The sequence below is a fragment of the Punica granatum genome, chromosome 6, assembly GCF_007655135.1.
Source record: "Punica granatum isolate Tunisia-2019 chromosome 6, ASM765513v2, whole genome shotgun sequence".
In the NCBI taxonomy this organism is placed as follows: Eukaryota; Viridiplantae; Streptophyta; class Magnoliopsida; order Myrtales; family Lythraceae; genus Punica; species Punica granatum.
In genome coordinates this window covers 21,433,033-21,458,520 of record NC_045132.1, presented here as the reverse complement: position 1 = coordinate 21,458,520, position 25,488 = coordinate 21,433,033, and the positions used below count along the sequence as shown (strand labels likewise).

The window sequence follows — 25,488 nt, the reverse complement described above, 5'->3', positions numbered from 1 at the left end:
GGATAGAGAATGGAATTCGAGATAATTGGATTAAACACTTTTGCTAGCAAAATTTGATGTTTACCGACTTGTTAGTTCTGTACACTACTAATCAATCAAACAAATTCCACATACCTAAAAGAAAGGATGCAAAAAACAAGATCTATCTGTGTTGCAGAAAAAAAAATTTATTAATCTCGAAACAGAAATCGCGCAGTCAGCTCTGAATGGTAAGAGCAGCAGAGGTAGGACCACGGCCGGTTCTGACATAACAACCGCGGGCCGATCAGTATCTTTTCCCAAGTGCAGAAGAAAACTGCATATTCAGATATATATACCTGCAGAAACTGAAGCAGTATAACAATCTCGAACAAATCCCAAACAAAGGCAGTTTCGAGTTCCCTATCCGAACCCCAAAGGTGAGGGCGAGTGCTGATCAACCAAAACAGCATCTCATCTCTCCTCTCTTCCCACGCTCTTTTCTCAAGGCTTGAACACGACTCAGTTTCCAACTCTCCTCCACAAAGGCAATCATCTGAAGAATATTAAATCAGTCGTCACTGATAATCCCGCTTCCAACCCACACCACTGGCACACTCAGGTCTAGCTACCCACTTGTGGAGACACTCGTCCCATTGGAGATTGAATCCGCACCACTCTCAGCCTGCTGTGACTGCTGTTCTAACTCCTGGTCAGAAAATACCTCCGATCGCAAAGACGGGTCTACGTTATTCACATTTGTCCATGTCACTTCCCACAATACATCTCCTTGGGAAGTGGAGCTCCTAGGAGTGAGGATGCCTCTCGCCTTCATTACGAGCAAGGTATTCTTGAGCAGCTCTGGGACCAACTCTAGAAGCTTTTCACTTTTCTTTCCCCTTACCTTCACCTTCATGTACTTATCCATCCGGGTAAGAACATCCACCCACAATTGACCAAAAGTTTCCACCCGTGAGAGCCAGTGCAGCAGCTGTAAGAAAGCTTTTGAGAGAAGCTTCACCGCAAGAATAAGAGTACCTTCCATGTTCCTGTAGTCCTTATAGGACCGCACCTGGGTGATTTCGATCAAGTCATCCAGCATCGAAAATATCACGGAATTAAAGCACTGGAGCCATAGGTAGTGTGGAAGATCAATTCCATCAGCTCCAATCAAGCAATTTTGAAGCGATAAGAGAGCATGGTTTCTTATCTCCTCTCTCTGGTCCGAGCAAACTCTTTTGAGTCCTTGCACGAGCCTCAGCCACATTTCTCCAATATCTTGACAGAATCTGGCAGCATCCTGCTCCTCCATAGCTTTCTTAGCTTCATGAGTCCATTGAACTAAACAGTCCAATGATCCGGCCATGAGATCCAATGCCAGTAGTGACCGTTCTGCTCCTCCGACACGGGATTCTGCGAATTGTCTTGATGCATCCATGCATAAAAGGTAATTCACAGGCAGCAAGTGGGCCCCACCAGACATGATAAAGAAGAGAGAATCAAACCCTGCTTCCGCAGCTTCCGGGTGCCGAGCTGAAATGGAGAGGAGGGAAGTAATCACACGCCATCCCATTTGCGACCTGATGTGAACGGCATTTGATTTTACGAGGCAATTGATTTCTTGAGTTATTTGCTCACAGTATGCATCGGCAACTCGAGCATCAAGCTTCAGAACAAGCTGCAATGACCTCAGGAGTTCATCTGCGAGGTCTTCTTTATAGGGAAGCAGGCGCTGGCAAATTCGGAGGAGCCCGAATACTGCCTTTTCCACCAAGGCACAGGGCATCACAATCGACTGAACAATGCTGGTTATGTGCTCATAGACACACTGCCACAGAAGCCCAATACGATCCCTGTTGTTCAAGGTGATTGCGATCAGCAATTCCAGACAGAAAACTGCAGTATCTTCATCTTCAGGAGATCCATTCTGTTTCGCCGCCTGCTCTGAAGCCCAAATGAGTGCCTGAGCAAGCTGCAACAGAGACTCGGCTTGCAGAAACTTGCTTTCCGTGAATATGCTTTCAATATGGCACTTTTCAATAATCTGACGGGCCTGTCGATGAGCAGCAAGCTGTTGCTCTGTAGGCTCTGATCTAGGCTCATCCGTGTCAAAAGAAAAGAGCCGACTGAACCTACTGACGAATCCAACATATCCCTGAGGAGAGCCAGTTTTTTGTGACTGAGCGTTAGGTGACGAACTCAAAGTAGACCTCCGATTACCAGCATTAGCAGAATGTTCTGACTCATCAGCTGCATCACTAGCCATGTGAGCTGGAAGAAGACCAAGTTTGTGCAATCTTAAGATGCAATCGAGAATATTTCTCCAACTGGCACGGATAGAGTCCCCATATCTATTTGCAATAGTGAAAACGGCCTCGGTTGCCATTCTCGCTTTCATGTCCTCACCAAGCACAGGTTCATCAAAGGATGAAAGATTCAAGAGGATTGTGAAGCCACAGAGGGAAACAACCAGATCATCAAGAACATCCTCAAAATGATAGCATGCCGAGACCTTTGCAACATCTAAGAATCCATTGATACAAGTTTGGTAAACATCATCTTCTTCTGCCAGTTCAAACACCACTGAAATAGCAGCAACTGTTGGACCAGATACTATAGCAAACATATCTCGGTCAAGGTAGGCCTTACAATCAGACACAATGAAAGGATCTGTTTTCTTTGACTTGTCAATTAAATCAAGCCAACGACTTGAGGTCATCTCCATGGACGCAGCACCTTTATCTGTAAAGCAGATCTCCTTATTACAAATCGAGTGGTAAAGATCTAATAGGTATTCCCGAGGTAGGTCATTGCCTCCATTAATAAGCCTATTATTGCGGATGAATTCATTTTCCGTCATCTTTCTCTTCACCTGTGAACTATGCTGATCCGTATTTAGCAGTATGAGGGAGTAAGACAATAACAAGGCTGCATCCTTGTTAGCTAGAATTTGTGGTGACTGCTCATAGTATCTTTCCGAGAATGCCTCCAAGATTCTCTGAATTTTCTGTGACTCTCCAGGCAGACGAAAAGTTTCCAGAAAAAGCCGCAGTGCATTATCAAGATTCATGCCTCGGAAATCAAAGGTCCCAGCAAATGCATGAAGCGTTTGAATGCAAAATTGATCATGATTTCCCAAGAAGTCTCCTATGAGATTTTTATCTAGCCCAGGAGTGTACCTGAAAAAGCAAGAGACGCTTTGTGGCTCAAGTTTGTCAGGTAAAAGATGTGCCTGTTGGAGAAATTCCAGCCCTTTCTTCGGATTAGTATTAAACTGATCCACTCCAGCCATCACGCTTTTCTTCAGAAGCTTCCTCCATTGGACAAATGAAACCCAGTGATTAGGATCACTATAATCGTCACACCTGACCGTCCAGATTGGTGTATGCTCCTCAGAATTCAAAAGAGTCCCTTTAGAATTTATAGATCCACTGCCGATCCTCTCAGTCATTCCCTTAATAACAGCAATCAGACCATCCAAAGCAAGCGTGTGCATTGAAGACAAAGAGGAATCTTCCGGAATTGCACTCTTGGACAACAAATTAACAATATCCTCAAAGACATTGCTGCAAGTCACATCGCAGTCTAAATTAACATACATGTCAATCACAAATTCCTTCTGCCTGCAGAAGTCGACAAGAGCTTCCATTGCAACCTCCTCTTGTGGATACGAATGGCCGTTCCCACCCTGTGCAAGCCTCAAAATCACACAGGAGAAGAAAGCCTCTAGTTGGAGCTTGAGTTCAGTGTGCATGTGGTGATAGAGATTCAAAATAATGCTGAAGACCATTGAAAGAACAAGGGGGCTCATCGACAAGCCAAATTGTATAAAGTTTTGGAACACTTCATCCCGAATCAAATGCAATAAACTAGGGTGATGGTGTAAGGATGAGCCACTCAACTCTAGAGCCGAATTGATCAAACCCAAGGCAAAAATAGGCACATCTTCATCAAATGCAATAGAATTTGCTCGAGTACCCATTCCAATATGCTCGACAGCAGTCAACAGAGAAGACAAGAATTGAAATATCTCGACCATGCATGGGATTCCATAATGCTCCTTCTGCATATGCAACCCAGATGAAGTGGCATCCTTTCCATCATCATCCCTGGAAACAGTTTTGCTCGGAAGAGGAGTCACAGGAACTCCTGCTGCATCAGAAGTGACAGTTCCAGGAGATAGTTGGCCATCATAGTTTGAAATACTACTGCCATTCTCTAGTTGGTTTCTCCCAGTAGAGTCTTCAATATGAACTCCACCCACCTGCATTAAAGACAAAAACCTGAAAAGTTTAGAAAGATGAAAATTGTGGAAACCATCCCGTCAACTGACCATCCTTCATTGACCACCCAAGAACCAATATAGGCAAGAAAATTACATTTGATAGAGATATTTACCTCTTGCTTCACCGTAATGGCTCCACTAGGCACAGGATGATATGTCTTGTCAAAATCTTGAAGGCGAGAAAAGATACACCTAACAAGTTCATGCATAGTGTTTCGTGCTATCCTCTGCAGCAATTCACCTTTAGTGCCTGCTTGATGGACTATCCGGAAACAAGTGTTCACTATGGAGCAAACGTGCTGATTGCTCAACACAGTGGATGCTTTGCTTTTCATACAAGCAAGGAGAACCTGAAGAATTTTCATCAGCACAACTTCTTCTGAAGCCGGATCAGTCACCTCAAAGCGACAGCTAGTCACCGCATCAACTACCAGCTGCAGAGCACTTTCAGCATTAACAGTGTATTGATCAATCATATCGACAGATAGGATCTTGTAAACAGCTGATAGTGCAACCCCAGTGATTGGTGCCCCAGTTTCATCAGATTGGATGATATCCAGAAATGGCTGGAGATAGAAGCGAGGGTCAGTGTCATTCCACTGATGTTGCCAATAAAAAATTTGCTTCCGCAGTGCCATCAAAGACTGAATCAAAGAGTGCTCTCGCTGATCATTCCCGGACAAATAATGCCCACCCCATCTCACATTTCTCCTCATGACGGCCAAGACAGCACCTACTTCTGAATTAATAATACACGCAAAAGTAGCGTGTTTATCAGAGGATGTAAAAGAACAATCCTCATACCCCTCTTTAACTTCCCTGGCTCCAGAAGGCCTGTTTGGACACCCCATGTTTGGATACGTCTTTTTCTCCGAACACAGTTGCTATAATGAATCTGCTGCTGCTATCAACAGAGGCTCAATTCCCAATACTTTATAGACATCTCAAGAGCAGCATAGGAAGCTCTAATTAGATCTAACTCAACAGGAGCTGCATGCATTAGAAAAGCCAAAAACAGAGATATTTCAGCTGGAGCAAGTAAACCCACATAAACATCCAAGAGGAAGTACACAAATATGCCGTACACTTACATGAAAATCAGCAGGATCCTTGCAAGCAAATCAATCACTTATAGAAGCCGCTTACCGAAGCTCCCCAGCCAATTATCGCCCGTAATTTCTGTCTCTCTCTCAAACAATTGCTCCAAGTCACTGGATAATATATATACTAATAAATCAGTCGCTAATCAGTTAACATACAACTCACAGAATGCTGGTATGCGATGACACAACAGTCGCAACGACACCATTTAACAACCGGGGATCACTGTGCTAAACTAAGGGCGACCAGAACTGCTTTTCCCAGAAAACAGGACACCTGATTGATAAATCAATGTATGAAGCAATAGTAACTATGCAGTACACTAACATTTAGAGCTCGTCCAGCATGATCCATATGCAGGCTAACAAACTAATCTCCTCGAGTATAAATGCAAAAGATCGATGATGTAGATTTGCAACCGAGCTAGCAACAAGGGCAACACTCTGATGCAAAGAATTAAGCTAAACTGACAATTCTGAACTCAATAACAATTAAGAAAACTGAAGCAAACAGGCAACTGCATAATCAGTTTAAACAAGCATCAAACAAGAATGCCACAAGATCAGTTCCATAAGCACTTCAACAAAGTCGGAGCAATGGAAATTGAGCTGAGATACAGCAGAAAGTCGGGCCACCACACAAAATTGAACCTCACTTTCGCATGAACCAAATGCGATTGGGAAGCAAAGAAACGGGGAATCCAGATGGTGAAAGTCCATGAAAACGCGCTATTGAGCAAGAAATGCAGGCAGAGAGCAGAGATCGAGATGCGACCGAGCTTTACCTTGTGATCCAGCTGACTGAGATTCGGAGAGAGACCTCTGCGAGAGAGAGAGAGAGAGAGAGGGAGGGAGGGAGGGAGAGGATCTCAGGCAGGAAAAGTCGCAGAGGGGAAAACGAGACGCGATTGAGGAGAAGGCGATATTTGCAAAAGAACCCCTCAAAATGTCCTCTTTGTTTAAAGGGCATCAAATAGCATGTATTTACGATCAGGGTCATAATAATAATAATAGTGGTAGTACTAGACCATCGGAGATGATGACCTAGTGATTCCAAACTCACTCTCATGTTGTGGTAGTAATAGTAGTAGTAGAAGTAGTAATCACTATAACACAAATAAGCTAAAAAGGCACTATATGTCTCTATAGGTTATTTATTTGCCTCTATAACATCTAGAAACAAATAAATTAATTGGCCATGTTGGTGCTATTTTTATAGACTTTTAGAGACAAATTTAAAACAAATTTTTATTTATTTCTAATTAGTTCATTTAGAAGTAAATGATTTGCCTCTAAAAATAAGTAAAAGTATCCCATAAAATTGCATCTATAAACTTTTTAGAGGCAAATATAGTTGCCTCAATGTGTTTGTTATTCCTATATATAAAGCTCTACAAAAAAAAAGTAAATGCTTTTTACGAAATCAAGTAGCGGGTCTCCAATTCAAATAAACCAACTCAATCAACCAACATAATTAATTCTACAACAAAGAGAATCGAGCCCTCGACCTCCAATTTAGTATAATATCGCCTCATCCAATGCACCAATGTTCAGTACTTGTCTAATTTTGCGACTTTTCTTATTTATTGTAATTTAAAGATAATATTTATATTCTAAATAAATCATTAATATTTTGTATTTATAAGTTTTATATTTAAGTAACCTACAAAATAATAATATTTATTCTAGTAAAATATTTTGTGAGAGCTTATCTTATCTTTTTAAAGAAAATGTTTTGGTAAACTTATGTTTGAAATTATATCAGATAATTTCGGATATAATTTTTGTAAACAATTTATTGGTCGAGCGAAAAGGCTAGAAATTCTTGTGGTCGCCGAATTTTTCTTGGATAAGTGGTTGTCGAATTTAAGTAGAGAATGAGAATAGGGATATGGTGAGGAGCATAAAGAACCGAGAAGAAAATGTAAAGCATGACAAGAGAAAATACCTGCGTTGAAGAAAAGGTCGAATGAAAAAAAAAAAAAATATATATATATATATATATATATAATATGCGAGAAATGGTTCTTAGAAAAAAAGATTGAAATTAGTGAAAAATTGAAATAAATAAAGAAAAATTAACGAATTATATGATTCTTTATTCTTAACTTGTAAAATTTTTACCTTCAAAAAATAAAAGTTTCAAATTCAATTTAGCAACTTTATATTAGTCGCTGTACGTTGATACACTTTAAAAGCGTATAAATTAGTCTCTATTGCTCATACCTAAGTCAACAATTTTTTTAATTAATTTTATTATAAACAAATAATATATCATATAGAGACACAATATTTGTCACTGAAAGTAAAAATTTAGAGACAATTAACACCATATACAAAGACATATATCTTATTTGTTTTTAAAAGTATAGATTTAAAAAATAATAATTAAATGTCTCCAATTGTTTCTATAGATCATTAGTATTGTAGTGAATAACAATAATAATAGTAGTAGTAATAGTAATAATAATAGCAACTTCCACGGGCATCCTTAGTCTTTGTAGTAAAATACCGAAACTCCCTCCTTTTAAAATAAGATCCAAATTGCCCCTACTTTTGCATGCGTGTCAACTGAGTAGGCGCCACATGTTTCATATGCTGATATGGCATTTCATATTGTTATTTTCAATTTTAAAAACGAAAAGAAAATATGTAAAAAAAATGAAAAGAACATCGTAAATAAAAAATGGTAATAAAAATAGTTACGAATGAGAGGTGATCCTGGTGATTCTTCTTGTCGAACTTCAATCACTGCCTCGCCATAGAATGGGTCGTTGAAGACCCCTTAACCGTTTTCAGCGACCTCAAATGCTATGACCTCCCCTCCAGCGACTAGCCCTCCATGAGGTCGCCAAAAACGTCTTGGGCCTCCAGTGATGTTGCCTTGTTAACAGGGGTGGGAAGCCCCCCATCCCAAATGCCCCCCACGTCTTTCTCTTGTGGGGAGCAATCGGGACTAGGGGCTTTCCTTCGACCCCCAAAGCAAAGTCGCCGAAGCCCTAAGAGCTTTCGGAAGACCTAGTCTGCGAGGCTAGATGTCTTGAGGCCAACGAGGAACCTAATAGTGTCTCTCCTCCCTTGGCAGCTCCATTTTTTGAATTAAAAATAATAATACTCGACTGTCATGTCAGCCAGTCGTATATGTGCACCAACTCATTTGCCACATAAGCAAAAGCAAGGATGGGCAATGTCATATTTTAAAAGGACGGAGTGTCAGTGTCTTTTTACAAAATCATGGGGATGCCCCTGGAAATCACCATAATAATAATAATAATAATAATCATTATGATTATTATTATTATTATTATTATGAAACTCATAGATTGTTTCTTGACTTTCATAATTCTATTTTTACCCTTTCCATAATTCTCAATAAATTGATGCTAAAATATTATCTGGAACCACGATCATTGTTTGGAGTATCATCCCAAACCAAAGTACGTACCTAAACTTGCTCTGGCAATCATACTTAATAAATTAAATGATATTTTATATAAATACATCATACAACGACTAAATAATACATTATAAATACTTATACATGTTAGACAAATTAAAATATTTTTAAAATGCATCACATGCACAATTTTCTTTTTTATTTTATTTTCTTTTTAACATCCAATTTTAATTAAATAACGGAAATATCTCTCGTATATTTCTATGATGAGTTTGTTTACCATAGTGTATATATAGAACCCTTCACTTTCGGTTATATATATAGAATCCTTTTCTACTACCTATTAAAAGTTTACATGTGAGAATATTTTCTATCATTCTATATTTATTTCTATATACAAGTATTTTTATTTTATTTTTTTTGTTAATCGTAAGTTTAAATCTGAAATAAAATATAAAAATTAATAATTTATCTAACTATTTTTTATATGTACTTATAAAGAAAAGATGAATTATTTGAAATCTATAAAAAAGAGCTAAAAATATACTATCATTTGAAAAATGAAAAATATTGATTTATATATAATAATTAATATTTATCTAAAAGTTGTGTAAAATAGTATATTAAATGACATTACTTTTACGTGTAATGTACATAATTATTTTATTATTTTGTTCAAGTATGGCCCTGGTGGGATTTTATGTGATGCAGGTACCACAAAATGACAATGAGAACCGTATTAATGGTCAGCAGACACTCTTAATGTGGGAGGGATTTGATATTCACATGTGGAATTTTCATAGTGATCATCATTAATTAATGTCTGCCTTAACCATAAAGTTAAATTGGTCATGTCCTTGTCAAATTAAATCAATATAGTCTCAGAATTAGTTCTACCTGACCTAATTGCAATAAGTTTCAGCCAAGAAAGAATCAGGCGCAGATAAACATCAGCCAGAAACTCATAAGTAGTGAGGAGCTCATCGACGATCGAGCCTAATCCCATAAGATATTATGCAGAACTTTCACTCGGCTAGTGATCGATGAGAATATCTACCTTACTTATTATCTAGGTTGCCTCTCTAAATCTCCAAAATATAAGTCATTGTTCAACTGCTATCTTTGAAGGTGATAAAAGCCAAACTAACGTTCGACTAAGATTAGTCTCGCCAATAGACTGAAGATATCGGCAATCTCACTGAACATTGAATACAGATAGAGCAATTCATGCTATGCCTCCACATACCCATCCATATATAGAAGGGCTAGAAAGTCCGTCTCTTGCAGAGAATGAACAATATTTATCTATATATAGTCTACTCATGAGGGCATTAAATATATACTCACTATAATGTATGCATCTTACTGACTAGCTTGACGAGCTTAGCTAGTTGGACGGATAGAAAACTATATATATATATGCGACGAGAGTATCAAGTCTATATATATTAACTACCCGATCACATGTTTTTCCAGGACAGTGATGTTGCCTTCAATATATCATGGGGCACGTAGCGGACTCGAAGTAATTGCATCCTTCGTGATGTGATGCATGGTTGGTACATATAACTATTTCAAAATTTTTATCCACGTGCACGAAGGCATGCACGAACAGGACGTCTGATTTTTTTATATATTTTGCATTTGTGATCAATCATATGATCAAGTGGACCATGGTCCATGTGCAGCTCTCCTCGCTAAGTCTGGTGTCTTTGGTTTGGTATAAGTCCGATCGGCAGCTCAATAAGACGGGTGTCCAATTCCTTGTAAGCTGGATCCAACAAAAGAATCAACTGAGGGGTTGTATCTATATATAGCCATTGCTAATTTCATCAACGCAAAGGCCGGCACGATATACATGATCAGCAAGAACAACCACCAATAAAGATAATTAGATTAACCATTCTGGGATCATGATCAATATATGTTTCATCTGTGTTTTGGGCAATTTATACAGGCTATCTTTTCTTCTTCATGATAAAACCTAATTACAAGTTACAGGGAATTTGATATCTTAACCCTAACATTATCAGGTCCTCAGATACATTTTAACAATATTACCTTCTCGATCGAGAGGGACGGTGGGATTTCATTAACCATGGCGATAATAGTAAATTCCTTGCCCATAAATGCGATATATTATTTCCTTGACCAATGTGTTTGATGAGATCACTTGAGTCACACCCGATTTGACATTACCTTAAACAAATCTATCGATAAATAAGTGCTCCCAAGTTCCATGATTATGTAGTTGAAATACATCGTTCACAACTTAATTAGCAATTGTAATGGTGCATTGACAAAGGGAAAGAGAGGGGGAGAAGACTGATCAGGAGAGGGGATTTGTTCTTTTGGGTGAATAGGGGAGGAGATTTTGTATTGGAGTGTTTGAAAATTTCATACAACTTTACCTCTTTTCCCTCTTCATTTTTTTTCCCTCCATTACACCCGGGTCCAAATAAAGAGTTAAAGAACTTGTAAAGAAACATATGTCCGAATCGAGACTGAGGGTGTGAAAATATATTAGCAGATCATAACAAATATCCAAAAAATCTCATATGTCTTAATACAATAGCACAAGGCGCAAACTTAGAACTAAAATGTTTTGGGTTCGATGCTTACCAAATGGGACCTATGTGGTCTTTTTTTTTTACTTTATCTCTTATTTTTGTATTAGATTCATGACCGAAAAAAGAAAATTAACATTTTATATATTAACTTATGTCCTGATCCATTTATTTATATCTATTGACAATTGAAGAAATAAGAATGGCCCACATCGCAACTAAAGTAAAAATCTCGGATATCTATTAATTGGATGGATTTCATCACCTATACAGACTCGAGCTTCTTCTGAAATGGGGAAATCAACCCAACTACCTACGGGTGTAGTGAAAATTTAACATAAATTTCGGTTCAAGGGTTCAAATGTGTGTCTCATGCATGTTATTCCCCTCTTTCCCAGCCACAGAAGAGGAAGTCCAACTTGTGGAATAGTAAAACCCTGAGAAGATGGAAAGAAAAATATTCGTCTCGTGGTCAGTTTTCGAGAAAGGGCTGGAGATGAGTTCAAACTCATATAAGACTAACAAAATAAAAAGAAAATTCTTCAAATTAATACTGATTACCAATGTCTGCCCCATTAGGTTTCAATATATAAATTGAGAAAAAAGACATTTTTGGTCATATAAATTTAGTTTTCGGTCAATTTTAATCTTTTAAGTTTAAAAAGTACCGAATTAGTCATATACATTTCCTTCGTAAGGAAATTTTAGTCTATTTCGTGACTTATAGGACCAAAAGTGTATTTCTTTTTTCAAAATTTATAAGACCACATTTTAATTGAAAGTCAATTTATATGAACAAAAATGTTTTTTTCCAAAATTTACCGGATCGAAATTGACTGACTTTTAAACTTATAGGATCAAAATTGACTAAATCTCAAACTTATAGGATTAAAAATATATTTTTCCTTATATGAACTTATTAGGATTTCCAATGAGCGGTATGTTAAGCAATAATAGATCGTGGAAAACATCGTCCAAGAATCTCCACGACAGATCTTCTTACTCGTACTGCACTCACTCGATTAATATCAGCCAATTGGTTTCCCTCGACTGCACTAATCATAAATAAACGATTCGCATTCGCTTTTGTCTTGATTCTAATGATATATCGTCTCTCATGTTCCATCGTCTCTCAAGTTCCCCTGAATTATTCACTTTAATTTCTACACGAAATGGTCCTATATAAATATCCACCGATTCCCGAAAAACCCAGGCTAAATTATTATGATCGGAATGTATATGTATAATTATGACATCAATAAATGCCGATGATGCAGACCGATCAATCAAAGATTCGGGTACATACAACTATTACGGTTTTCTCATCAGTGCTTGTTAATTATTCTTCTGAAGAATTTATCCGAACAATAACAGACAAACATATAGAATTCATCCTCATCCGGATATCTAATGGGGTTGTTTCAAATATCAACTTCAGCTTCAACTTCTTGTTTTTATCGTCACTGTAGTTTTAGCAACTTGTTGCATTTATCTTCTTATCTCTTTCATCATTGCCCCTGTGGAACTCCTGCATCATCTTACCGAGAAAGACGGGATTCGGGTTGGAGAGCGCCATAGCATATGAACAGCGATCGAGTATGAATTAATGGGAACTTATTCAGCAATGAAAGTTTATTATTATGAAAGCGTCCTCTAGGGTTTATGTAGGTGCTTCCTGAGAACGAGAAAGAAGTTATGTAATCTTCCATTTATTCTTGCCCGATAAGTTGTCATCGCTCCGGTAGACCTTCAACCAGCCAGCAACCGAATATGAACTATACAGAGTTATGTGAAATATAAGCCCTCAGCTACACAGAAGTGCAAAACACTCAAAACGTACTTTCATATGGGGAGATTTGTTATTTGAACTTAGCCTCTTTGAATCATCATCATGCATTACAAAAGGCCCAAAACACCATAAAACATCGAGAAAGGAGTATTATATTATCTGAAACCAAAAGATAAAAACCTCATCAGATAGAGGAACCTGCTTGATTCCTTTAAACATGATCATGAGTGCAGTAGCAAAAACACAGAAATGTTCTAGCAGATTATGACGGAGAATCCAATCATCACATCTTGTTGATATTTTCTTATTAGTTTTTTTTTTAAACTGTAACTGATGACCAGTCAAAAGTTGCATACATGCAGAGCAAAATTTTAGGTGGATATCACTCATTTACCTTAGATGAGTACCACTCAGTCGGGATTACTCTGCGGTAAGAAAGCGGTCTCGCGAAATTCTACTTACAGTAATTCTGATTACGTATTACTCATTAACAACCAAGAGTGACAATCAGCCAGAATTTTCCTTTTTTCACTTCATCTGTTTGCGAGGAAATGGTTTTGTGTGAGGCCCGACAGAACTATCTATCCGAGATACGTGTCGGATTTTGGCAACTCCAAGAAAAATGTCTTGGCATGAGCAAGTCCAATGTATTTGTCCACATGTTGAATGGACCTTAATGGATTTGATTATGATGTGGTCCAAATCCTGAGAATTGAGTTGAATGTGTTGTAAACTTTTTTCTCTAGGGGGCTCCACATGTTCAAATCATGGTGTCCCGTCCCCACTATTCCGGGAAATGTTTTCTAGCCGAAAGGAGAAAAATATCCACCAAAAAATATATATATATGTATGTATGTGTGTGTATATATAGATATTAAGACCCACCTCCCTATGAATGGCCGCCCCTTCTCATCCCATTTCCCCTAATCATGTTCACAAAAGATGGGGCAAAAAGGAAGACCGAAAAGCAACACTAATCTACTCGTTTTTTTTTTTTCCCCATGTATATATATATATGTATGTATGCATGTATATCCATCCCACACTGGAGATAAGAACGATTCTCTATATCAGGCCATACCGTGAAAGATACAATCAATTATGGACGATGCTATCCCAATTGAGTAAAAATAATCATCATAATTATTTTTATTTTAGTCATTATATTAATTTTTATTTTAGTCATTATATTTTACTATGTGAGATCTGAACTGTACATGTGTTAATATTTCTGTAACACAAAGATTCTTTACCCATATTTTTCCTTTCTATAACTTTGACCACGAATCATTTTGACAACATTCGGTTACGCTCGAAACAAGCGATTCTTTTATAGAATCACAATTCACTATCCATATTTTTTGTTTTTTATTCTCGTTCATATTTATTTACGATGATACTAGATCGCAACCTAGGGTGAGTCCATTTCAATTTGAAATTAATACTAAATCGAACCAATTGGTGCTTCAATATATTAAAAAATAATTTATAATTCCAAAGTATAAAAAAGGAAAAACAAAATTTAGTAATCAAAACAATATTAAATCCAATTAAATGTTTGGTTGAATAAAAACCCAATTAAATTAAAAACATAAAAAGGAACCCTAGTTAAGATGGATGACTTGGAATCAGAGTTGTCTTTCTTCTCTGTTGCCGGCCGAATTTTTGAAGGATCCCGCTTAGCTTCTTCTCCTCCTTCTTGCTTGCTGGATAGCACATGATTGTGGAGTCCTCGATCAGATCCTTTATTTGATCTCGAGGTGGATTCTACTTGTTTAGCACACTCAGCAAGGAAATTCTCTTCCAGTGTAAGAGGCCTGCCTCCCTCTTGGCCAGTTCTTGAATCGATTAGGGTTCTTTCGTTTTTTATGTTTTTTTGGATTACTGTTGAAATATTGATTGGATTATCTTCGATCTGCACTATAGTGCTGTGTGATTAGGGGTAGAGGGCTTCTTGTTTAATTTTAAGAAATACGGTTTTAATTGTTTTGTTTTTCTTTTTAATTTTGAAATCATAAAAATTGAAATTTTGTCTTAGTGAACCGGCCGATTCGGTGATTTTGAATCGAAATAGACTCATCCTCTGGTGTGAATGAGCTTCATTAGAAATATATGTGGATGAAAACATGAAGAATAAAAATATGGATAGTGAATCTCCGTTCCATAAAAGTATCACAACATGTACGGATGAGATTTCTTTATTGAAATCCAACGACAGATATATAGCCAACCACCATAGTTGTTTTTTTTCAATCAACCGCTATAGAATCTTCAATCTATTATAGGTTTCTCGCTCCAACAATATAGATCAATACTATTTTTAAGTTTGGAGTAAGTGCACTGCACGTCATGGTTGGTTCATCAAATAACCAAACGGCTGCAATTACAACTATGAACTGATATATTGTCCGTCGATTTCAACTGCAGAGCTCCTTTGTTTTGCTAAGTTTTGTAATGGATCTCTTACTGCATCATGCCATAGTCGTATTTTAGGAGCATATGGTCTTAGTTAAAGTGGAAGTGTTGTTTCTTTCTTTTTCATTTTTTTTCCCCTGCCCTTCACCATTCAGTTGCTTGGCAATTGGCATTATTTAACTGAATGAGAGGTTCGCGATTATTAAAATAAAAAATGAAAACAAACACATACAAATGACAGAGGGCAGTGGACAGGGTCAAAGGAAGTGGTCAACTGAATATAAGTGTGTGATATGCAATTAAAGAAAATTGATGGGTCATTTAAGAAGGACAAAGGAAAAGGATGGGCAAATCATATGTCAGCCATATGGAGGAATAGGAGATTCCCTATTTCACTCATAGCGCCATTTCCCAAAGGGGTAATTTGAGAATTTTACCATTCATCGAGTCCGTGGGATTGACATGGAGTCTATTACTAGAGGTGACAATGGGTGGACAGTAGTTCCTTCAAACAATTCGATACTTGTTATCCTTAAATAATGTATCAAGTTCGTATTTTGTGAATTAAAAAAATTTACGTTGTAAGTATTTTACTTCTTAATTGATTGACTCGACTCGATTGCATTAATCTAGTCCAAATTGAACTTCTAAATATCGGATTTCACGCCGAAAAAAATAAGTGGACGAATTGAGTTTCTTTTATTAGAAATTTTGGGTCCTGACTTTTCTTTTAGAATGGTTTTTTCTTAGCACAAGAGACAATATGATACCCAAATGTAGATAAGAAATTTAAAGAATTCATATATTTTAGGGGAAAAAAGCATTGTTATCAGAACCGGACCGGACCGGCCGGTTCGACCGGTCGGACCGGGAATCGGCACCAAGTCCGGTCCGGTTCGCCTAAAAACCGAAATGGCAGATTTGAACCGTCGGACCCATTGAATCGGCCGGTTTTAAGCAAAATTTCATTAAACCGGCCGGTTCTACGGGTTTTTATGGGTTTCCTATTTAATGTAAAAATTGGTTGGTTGTGTAAGGATTTAAACTCATGACCTCTTGCTTTTCATATTAGCATACTACCAACCAAGCCACCACTATTTTTTTGTTCTTTTAACTCTACTTTTAAGTACTTATTAAAATAAAATATTTATTTTGAAGTAAGAAATATTAAATATAGATACTTTCTTATACTATTGTTATATTTCTTTAAAATCATCATACTTTTATCTTAATTATCATAATTTTTTTAATAATATGAATATTTATTTTATTTTAAATAAACGAGCGGTCCGACCCATCGAACCCCGATTGGACCCATAAACCCATGATCCCGTACCCCTTCCGGTTCATCATCCGGTCCGGTTCTGATAACACTGGAAAAAAGAGATTTTCAAATCCCACTTTTTAATTTGAGAGAGAGAGGTTGTCAGGTTGGTCAAGATAACTCCATCATTAATTACTTTGCTTTATCCTTTCCTTGTCCCTAAAAATGCAGGCAAATCCGAGTTTAAGCCGATGTAAGCGATAGCTCATTACTACATCCTGCTCAATATATTGTTCACGGTCCTAAGTCGAGGAAGGTCGTAACCCTCCTCATCGATCGGCAACTGCACGTTACACAGATACGCGATTGATGACCAGCCACAGCCAGCGATTTTGCACAACAAAAAAGAACATGATGCATATTGATGTATAATTTCCTTGCAAAAGGAAGGGTCATTAAAGCAATGAAAGTACAATGCAAGTGGAATTTCCACATGAAAGGAACACAATAGGAGAAGAGGAAGTGGAAGATGAGTGGTGTGGGGTGGACAAAGAGCAGTCCAAACTCGTGCCACATCTAATGTCCAATCACTATCAGCTAATTAAAATTCCCTCTGCTGATCTCAGCAGACAGGGCATTCCTCCTGGTCCTGCCAATTAAATTTAAAATAACTAAAATGTAACTTTTGACCTTGTACAAATATCATATAAAAAATAAGTAAAATTATAAAATTTTCAATCGATTCAAAATTTATTATAAATTTTTTCAAGTTTAAGTCTGTTTATAGAAAACATCTATAATTGGGTGAATTTTAAAATCATCCGTAATAATAAATTAAAAATAAATATATATAGGTTTCAGAGGATAGGGAATAAGTCTAGGTTAGCTTGGACCTTTGACATATAGTTTCTCAACTCTTTTCCACTAGCCAAAGATTATTATAATGAATAGTTTCTCAACTCTTTTCCGCTAGCCAAAGATTATTATAATCATATAGCCCATGGACCATAAAAGACCTTCGACATAAATTTCCTTTAAAAAATGGTTTTTTTAATTTGATCAAGACTTACGGTTTTCCATATTAATAAATATAGTCAACATGTTTTGATTTACACAAAATCAATTCAAAACAAACCACGAGCCGCCAATTATGCTATATGGGCGCAAATTTTACTTACAGTATAGAAATTTTCTATCCAGTAAACGCACATTGTGGTAGGATAAAGCTAAAGTCCAAACAAGAGTCTAGTCTTCGCAATCTCGTGATCTCAGGGAAAACAAAACCATTAAGGAATAATTATATTGTTTATTGTTATTTAATATTTGGAAGAACAGTTTTTTAGGGGCAGAATCCTAGTCGTAATAATAATAGTTTTTTTCGATGTAAATCTTGATATGAAAGCATAAGTCCAGACTAATTCAGTCAAATCGAATATGTTCACTAAATGATAAATTCCTCCCAACATATATTTTTTACATTATTCAAATTCGAAATTTTAATTAAACGAAATAAATATCGAACCGTCTCAAACAATCATATTGATATAATAATAACTTTTATATAGAGACAGACTGCAAAACCTTCATATAAGACATGGGAACTCATCAATGGCGGACCTCTCATTCTCTCTCTCTCTCTCACTGGCAGGCAGGCAGGCAGGCAAAACAGATCAAAATCTCTCTCTCTCTCTCTCTCTCTCTCTCTCTTCCCCCCCCCCCCCCCCCCCCTACCTCCATGACTGACCCTTCAGAGACCTTAACTGAATTAAACCCACACACCCCTCTCTCTCTGCAATAACTACAGTTCTTTTACTGTGTAAACTGGAGAATCCAGAAGCACAGAGAAGCCATTGAACCCATAAATCTCTCTCGCTTTGCCACTCTCTCCCATGCGCTTGCTATCTCATTCTTCACCATCAGCTTCTTCTTCTTCTTCCTCCAACGTCTGCTCTGTTCCTTCCTAAATCGGGTAACTATGGAGGAAACAGAGGACTCCAATGCAAACAACAAGAAATGCACCCAAAAGACCTCAGCTCTCCGTGGCAGAGCTTCCCCTGCCGGCAAGAACCTCAGTCAGTACCATCACCACCGCCGCCAGTTCTTGCAGCAGACCAATCACTGCCAGCGTTACTACTATCCTGCTCTTCTTCCTCTACCTCCTCCAATCCCCCTGCAGTTCGCTCCGCCGCTACCGCTGCCGCCGGCGCCGCCATTGCTGGTCCCACAAGGCCAGCGGTTGATTCCGAAAACCCTCCTCCGGAGAGCTTCATGCAAGCTCAACCCCGCCCCCTCCGACCCCATTGTCACAAATTTGCCGGGTAAATCAATCAAGAGAGGAAAAAGTTGTTCTTTTTTACTTCATTCAACATGTTTGTTGCTCGTAAGTTGATATTCTAGGCACGGTCTGAATTGTTATCCTTAAAATGGTCACTTTATGTCCTAACTGTGAGACTTTGCGTTTCTGTTCTTCACTTAAGCATTAGACTTCTATTTAACGATTGGCTATTGTGATTGATGCGCATAAAAGACGATGCTTTAGGGCTCAACGTGTTCCTTTCTCTTGCCTGAACAGCTGCCCAGGTGGTTCCGAGGCAGAAGACTGATAATTCTCTGCCCTTTGGAGGAGAAGATGGGAGAAGGCGGGAACCCCTGGCTATTGCTAGGAGGCCCGACTCAGGCGGTGTAGAAGGCCTCGTCATCCCTCTTCTTGCAAACCATTTCCTAGTCCGGTTCGACCCCTCGCAGCGGATTTATCACTACAATGTCGAGATCACCCCGAATCCTTCGAGGGAGATTGCTCGCATGATAAAATGGAAGCTAGTCGAGGAAAACAAAGTCGCGCTCTCCGGTGCCCTTCCAGCCTTTGATGGGCGGAAGAATCTATATAGCCCCGTGGAGTTTCAGAATGACCGGCTGGACCTCTTCATCAGCCTCCCAATTCCGACCCATAAGTCGGGTGATTTAAAGGTCGAGCATTTAAGGCATGAGTTATTCCGAGTAAATATAAGACTTGTATCGAAGCTTGATGGGAAGAGCCTGAGCAACTACTTGAGCAAGGAAGGTGACGACTGGGCCCCGCTCCCCCAAGACTATATACAGGCTTTAGATATAGTGCTTCGGGAGAGCCCGAGCGAGAAGTGTTCCCCGGTAGGGAGATCGCTGTACTCGACTGCGATGGGTGGGAGTAGAGAGATTGGAGGAGGAGCCCTCGGGATGAGGGGCTTCTTCCAGAGCTTGAGACCGACCCAACAAGGTCTCGCCCTTAATGTCGATTTCTCCGTTACTGCCTTTCATGAAAGCATCGGAGTGATCCCTTACCTAGAGAAGCGCCTCAAGTTCCTCCGGGACCTCTCTCAAAGAAAGACTAGGAGGTTGATAGACGAAGAGCGGAAGGAGGTGGAGAAGGCACTAAAGAATATCCGCGTGTTTGTCTGCCACCGAGAGACTGTTCAGAGGTACCGTGTTTATAGCCTGACCGAGGAAGCAACTGAGAATCTTTGGTTTCCAGATCGGGACGGGAAGAATCTGAGGCTTGTGACTTACTTCAAGGATCACTATAACTATGAAATACAATATAGGAACTTGCCCTGCTTACAAGTGAGTCGTAGTAAGCCTTGTTATCTCCCGATGGAGCTTTGTGTGATCTGTGAAGGGCAGAAATTTCTTGGGAAGCTTTCTGATGATCAGACTGCAAGAATACTTAAGATGGGGTGCCAGAGGCCGAGAGAGCGGAAGGCCATTATACATGGAGTTGTTCGAGGACCTGTGGGGCCGACTAGGTATGAACTTTCCGATGCTTCTCTCGTCTTTGTCATGATTCATTGATTTATTCTGCTGATAGTCTAACGTGCTTAATCTTTTTGGATATATTGGCAACTACGCTTTCGATGTTTCATGGTTGGAACATGTTTTTTTTTGGTTGCAGTGGGAACCAGGAAAAAGAATTCAAGCTCCATATCTCGAGAGAGATGACCCGAGTGAACGGGAGAATCCTTCTGCCTCCCAAGCTAAGGCTCGGCGATCGCGGCCATACAAGAGACCTCATTCCCTCTCGGCAAGACCGCCAGTGGAACCTCCTAGACAGCCACGTTTTTGAAGGAATCCGAATAGAGAAATGGGCGCTGATAAGTTTCGGTGGAACTCGAGACCAGAGGTCCAACATTCCGAGATTCATAACCCAGCTGTCCCAAAGATGCGAGCAGCTCGGGATACATCTCAGCAAGAATGGAGTCATTGCCCCGCAATTCGAACCAACCCAAGTGCTCAACAATGTCTCCCTCTTGGAAAGCAAGCTGAAGAACATCCAAAAGACTGCATCGAACAAGCTGGAGCTTCTTCTGTGCGTTATGGAGAGGAAACACAGAGGTTATGGGGATCTGAAGAGAATCGCGGAGACAAGCATCGGGGTTGTGACCCAGTGTTGCCTATATTCGAACCTCACCAAGTTGAGCTCGCAGTTCCTCGCAAATTTGTCACTTAAAATAAACGCGAAGTTGGGAGGATGTACCGTGGCTCTATACAACTCATTGCCCTCTCAGATCCCGAGGCTTCTGCGCTGCGACGAGCCAGTGATGTTCATGGGCGCTGATGTGACCCATCCTCACCCACTTGATGACTCGAGCCCATCAGTGGCGGCAGTTGTTGGCAGCGTGAATTGGCCCACAGCCAACAAGTATGCCTCAAGGATGCGATCGCAGACTCACCGGCAAGAGATCATCGAGGATCTGCAAGAAATGGTTGTGGAGTTGTTGGAGGATTTCCGGCAAGAACTGAAGAAGCTTCCTGAGAGGATCATCTTTTTCCGGGACGGGGTGAGCGAGACCCAGTTTCACAAGGTCCTCAAGCTAGAGCTACAGGCGATAAGGGCTGCCAGTTCGAGTTTCTTCCCTGGAAATTACAAGCCCAGCATTACATTTGCTGTTGTTCAGAAGAGGCACCACATGAGGTTGTTTCCCGATGAGATGGATCAGTCTTTTATCCAAAACTACATCTCGGATGAGAATATTCCCCCAGGAACTGTGGTGGACACTGTGATCACCCACCCGAAGGAGTTCGACTTCTATCTTTGCAGCCACTGGGGGGTGAAGGGCACAAGCCGACCAACTCACTACCACATTCTCTGGGATGAGAACGGGTTCACATCTGACGAGCTTCAGAAGCTCGTGTACAACCTGTGCTACACATTTGTGAGATGCACGAAGCCGGTGTCTCTGGTGCCACCGGTTTACTATGCCCATCTGGCCGCTTACAGGGGCAGGCTTTACCTCGATAGGTCGGACCCTTCTTCGATGGGTTATGACTCGCGGAAAAATAATATTAGCAACATGAATAACGTGAGCCATCAGGTGTCTCGGGCTGCTCCCCCGAAGGCAACCCCGCTACCCAAACTCAGCGAGAAAGTCAAGAATCTCATGTTCTTCTGCTGATCACATTTGACTCTTTCTTGCTAGGTATATAGGAAAGAGGAGAGCAGAAGATTATTAGTAAGTTAACTTGTTCGTAATATACATTTGCAGATAGATATCTCTCATCTGTGTTTGATACTGTTGGTTAGCAATTTAACCCTAGCAAGGATAGAAATCATGCAGTTCCTGTTAAATGTTCAAGAAGCCAGATCATACGTGGTAATATCCTTTCCGTGTACATTGTTAACGCGCGCGAGTTAATAAATAACAAACCCCGAGTTTACAACTGGTTTCTTTATACCGAGTTAATACTTAAATATCCAATTCATTTTTGCTTTGCTGATTGTGACTTTCATTCTAATTATGTATCATGCAAATGGCAAGCAAATTTGCATTACTGAGAAGAAAGATTCATCACCCCATGCGTGTATGTATGTGTGTGGTGGTGGTGGGAGCCATGCCATTTCGATGAAAGGAGTAAAAGGGCAAAGAAGGGTACAAAGAGAATTCTGTACGCGGGTACGAGAAGTCCCAGTCTGAGAGCTGAAAATGGGACAAAGAATAAAGAGGGGAGAGAGATTTATTGGCATGGGGGAAGAAGAGTACAAAATTGCATCTGATAGAAAAGCTGCACAGCACAGCACAGCAGGACTATAATAATGGTGCCAATATTGAGGGCTCATGCACGAAAATGGTGCAGAGGAGCAGTGTTCTGAAGCAAGCAGAATGAACATTGATTAATTAACACAATAACGACATGGCGAAGTCGATGATGCTTTCGTCGTCGCGCAATGTCGATTTGTATAATCTCTGTGAGATGTAGAGTAATCAATGGTTACGAATAAGAGCAGATTCTATTATTTACGCACACAAAAAGGTTGTTTTTTGCATGTCATGTTTTATTGTCTCGGAGGGGAAAAGAGTCCAAAACTCAGAGTCGTCTGACTTTGCTTACTCTTCCTTTTGTCTCTTCAGCTGTCTCCATCTCTGTTCCGTTCTGTTCCTTTTTCTTTGTGGGGTGCACTCAGACAGGCGCTTTTAAATGGACTGCTGAGGCACGGGACAGGAAGATCAATACAAAGATTTTAATGCAAAAAAAGAAACATATACAAATAATGTATATGTAAATTTCACGTGCATCCGATCGTGTGCGTAGATCTTTCGTGTTGAGTTTACGTCTATTTCTCGGCTTATCCCGCTTAGACCCGAACAACGGCTTATCCCGCTTAGACCCGAACAACGACTTCTGATGTAAAAGGCCGGGCAGAGTAGGAGGGACTTGCCTGCCACAAGAGTGGAGCTTACTCATGCTATGTTCCCCCTACGCAGCACGGATGCAAAGCACAATCACTATTTTGACTACTAATGTTCTCATTCAGCCGGCTGATCGTAAAGGGCACAGCAATTACACTCTTTATTGTTCGACGGATCGGGACGCCTAATAGTCATATCGCTCGGAATGCTTTATAAAGTCGCATATCCTAGTAGGTATTCCACTTATTTGGGCATCATGTGTCCGAAAGGAGTCCCATCAGCATTATCAACTCGGACCACTCGAATTCGGGGCAATTCCGGTCTTCGATGTAACGTAGTTGGAACCCGAACCCTAGAAACCAAGGGGGCGAAGGAGAGGGCTTCAGAAGTCAGAGCTCTCCCGGAGTAGGCTTACCGCAGTAGGTCTAACATTCTTCCCAACCTACTAGTCTCATATATTTTCAGTCTTTGATCATTAATTGATTGAATTCTCTGTTCTTCCAACTGTTTTTCCATTTCTTACCTATAAGTAGATTCATCAGACGGACAGAATCAGAATCTGATGCTCATCAGTTCTGTCTGTGGCATTGAATTGTGGCTTTTTACCATGCGTCGTCCCATCCGATCTGTTACTCCCAACCAATGACTGTCCAATTAATTCTCTTCTCCGAACTGTTTCATTTTCTTCTAATTTCTGTTCCCTTTGAGTTCCAACTGATAGAAGATCAATTAATGGGATTTGCTCCATGTCTCCGGTGGCAGTCAGTCGGAAACGACTCGTTAGCAACCAAGTTTAGATCACTTTAAACTCGGGAGATCATAATCTTTTCCGCCTTAGTGACTTCTACATTCGAATCGTTCCCGCATCTTATTGAGGAATGAGGCGACTACTGGAGCCACAACAAAAGTTGCAAAGCGAGTCTCTGATGGATCGTTCTGCTAAATCAACCCAGAAAACTAGATATGAAAATCGTATAATCTTACCGAAAAAAAATAAAATTCATATAATCAATCATTTTCAAAAGGATGAAATGACAACTTATATTCATACAACTGGTTCAATTTTTTTTTCTTTTTAATAATAATTTCATGTTAAATTAGTATGCAGCCATTCGCGCGATACATACTCCTAAATGTTACTATCAGAATCCATAAAATTTATCAAACGTCAAATGGCTCAGTAGTTTGATTTAACAAAGGCCGCAAGCAGCAATTCACCAGCATGAGCTTCCTCCCTTTTCAAGCTTAATTATCCACGGTCCGGTGAAATTTTTCAGAGAGGATCAGCAGCAAGCAGCAAGCTGAAGAGCAAATATACGAGTATACGCATTTCTTGGCTGTTGGGTAAATGTAAGTCGATACATTCCATTCTTTTTGGTTGTTACTCGATGTCTTTGATTCAAAAGGGAGTTGTCACATGAGCGTGCATTTATCTCAATGAATATAAGCCAGGCGATCGAGTAAATTGTCCGTTTCCATATTACTTGTGATTTGTTCATTAGGAATTGTTTAGAGATGGCAAAATCAACACATTGAGAGTGAGTCCAAATTGGATGAAAATTTCAAACAATATGATCAAAGCAAAGGTTCATGAAAGACTTACATTTAGGCGCTCAAACGATGGCAGAGAATTCCCAAACCATTCAAAGTTGAAGCTCGTATCCGATCTTTCTTCCTTTAAAATATGGGTAAATTACATTGGTAGTCCAAAAGTTTTTTTTGCTATTTGATGGTACAAAATGTTTCAAAATTGTAACATGATAGTACAAACTGTCATCTCGCCATTGACGCCGTCAAGCCGACGCCGATGATGCAAAACCGGTTTTTGTGGGATATTACATGATGGTGCAAAATATTTTGAAGTTATAACTTAATAGTACAAAATGTTTTATGTAAGTTACATTATGGTATAAAATTTACAGTTTTGTAAAGGACGGCGTGACGGCGTCAATGGCGAGTTGATAGTTTGTACTATCACGTTACAACTTTGAAACATTTTGTACCATCAAGTAGCAAAAAAAACTTGTTGGACTAACCTGGTATATTATTAAAAT

The 25,488-nt window shown here is 39.4% G+C and overlaps 2 protein-coding genes across 2 annotated transcripts; one reads left to right on the top strand and one right to left on the bottom strand.

Moving 5' to 3' along the window:
* Positions 1 to 5: 5 nt before the first annotated feature.
* LOC116209960 (ARF guanine-nucleotide exchange factor GNOM-like) lies at positions 6 to 6,262 on the bottom strand. The gene is made up of 4 exons (XM_031543728.1): positions 6,129 to 6,262; positions 5,335 to 5,454; positions 4,357 to 5,233; positions 6 to 4,222 (listed from the first exon to the last, which is right to left on the bottom strand). Exons 3-4 carry the CDS (start codon positions 5,092 to 5,094, stop codon positions 587 to 589), a joined length of 4,374 nt encoding a protein of 1,457 aa, XP_031399588.1. The 5' UTR covers positions 5,095 to 5,233; positions 5,335 to 5,454; positions 6,129 to 6,262; the 3' UTR covers positions 6 to 586.
* Positions 6,263 to 18,401: 12,139 nt separating this feature from the next.
* On the top strand, positions 18,402 to 22,478 carry LOC116211245 (protein argonaute 7). The gene is made up of 3 exons (XM_031545533.1): positions 18,402 to 19,093; positions 19,348 to 20,554; positions 20,701 to 22,478. Exons 1-3 carry the CDS (start codon positions 18,751 to 18,753, stop codon positions 22,199 to 22,201), a joined length of 3,051 nt encoding a protein of 1,016 aa, XP_031401393.1. The 5' UTR covers positions 18,402 to 18,750; the 3' UTR covers positions 22,202 to 22,478.
* Positions 22,479 to 25,488: the final 3,010 nt, after the last annotated feature.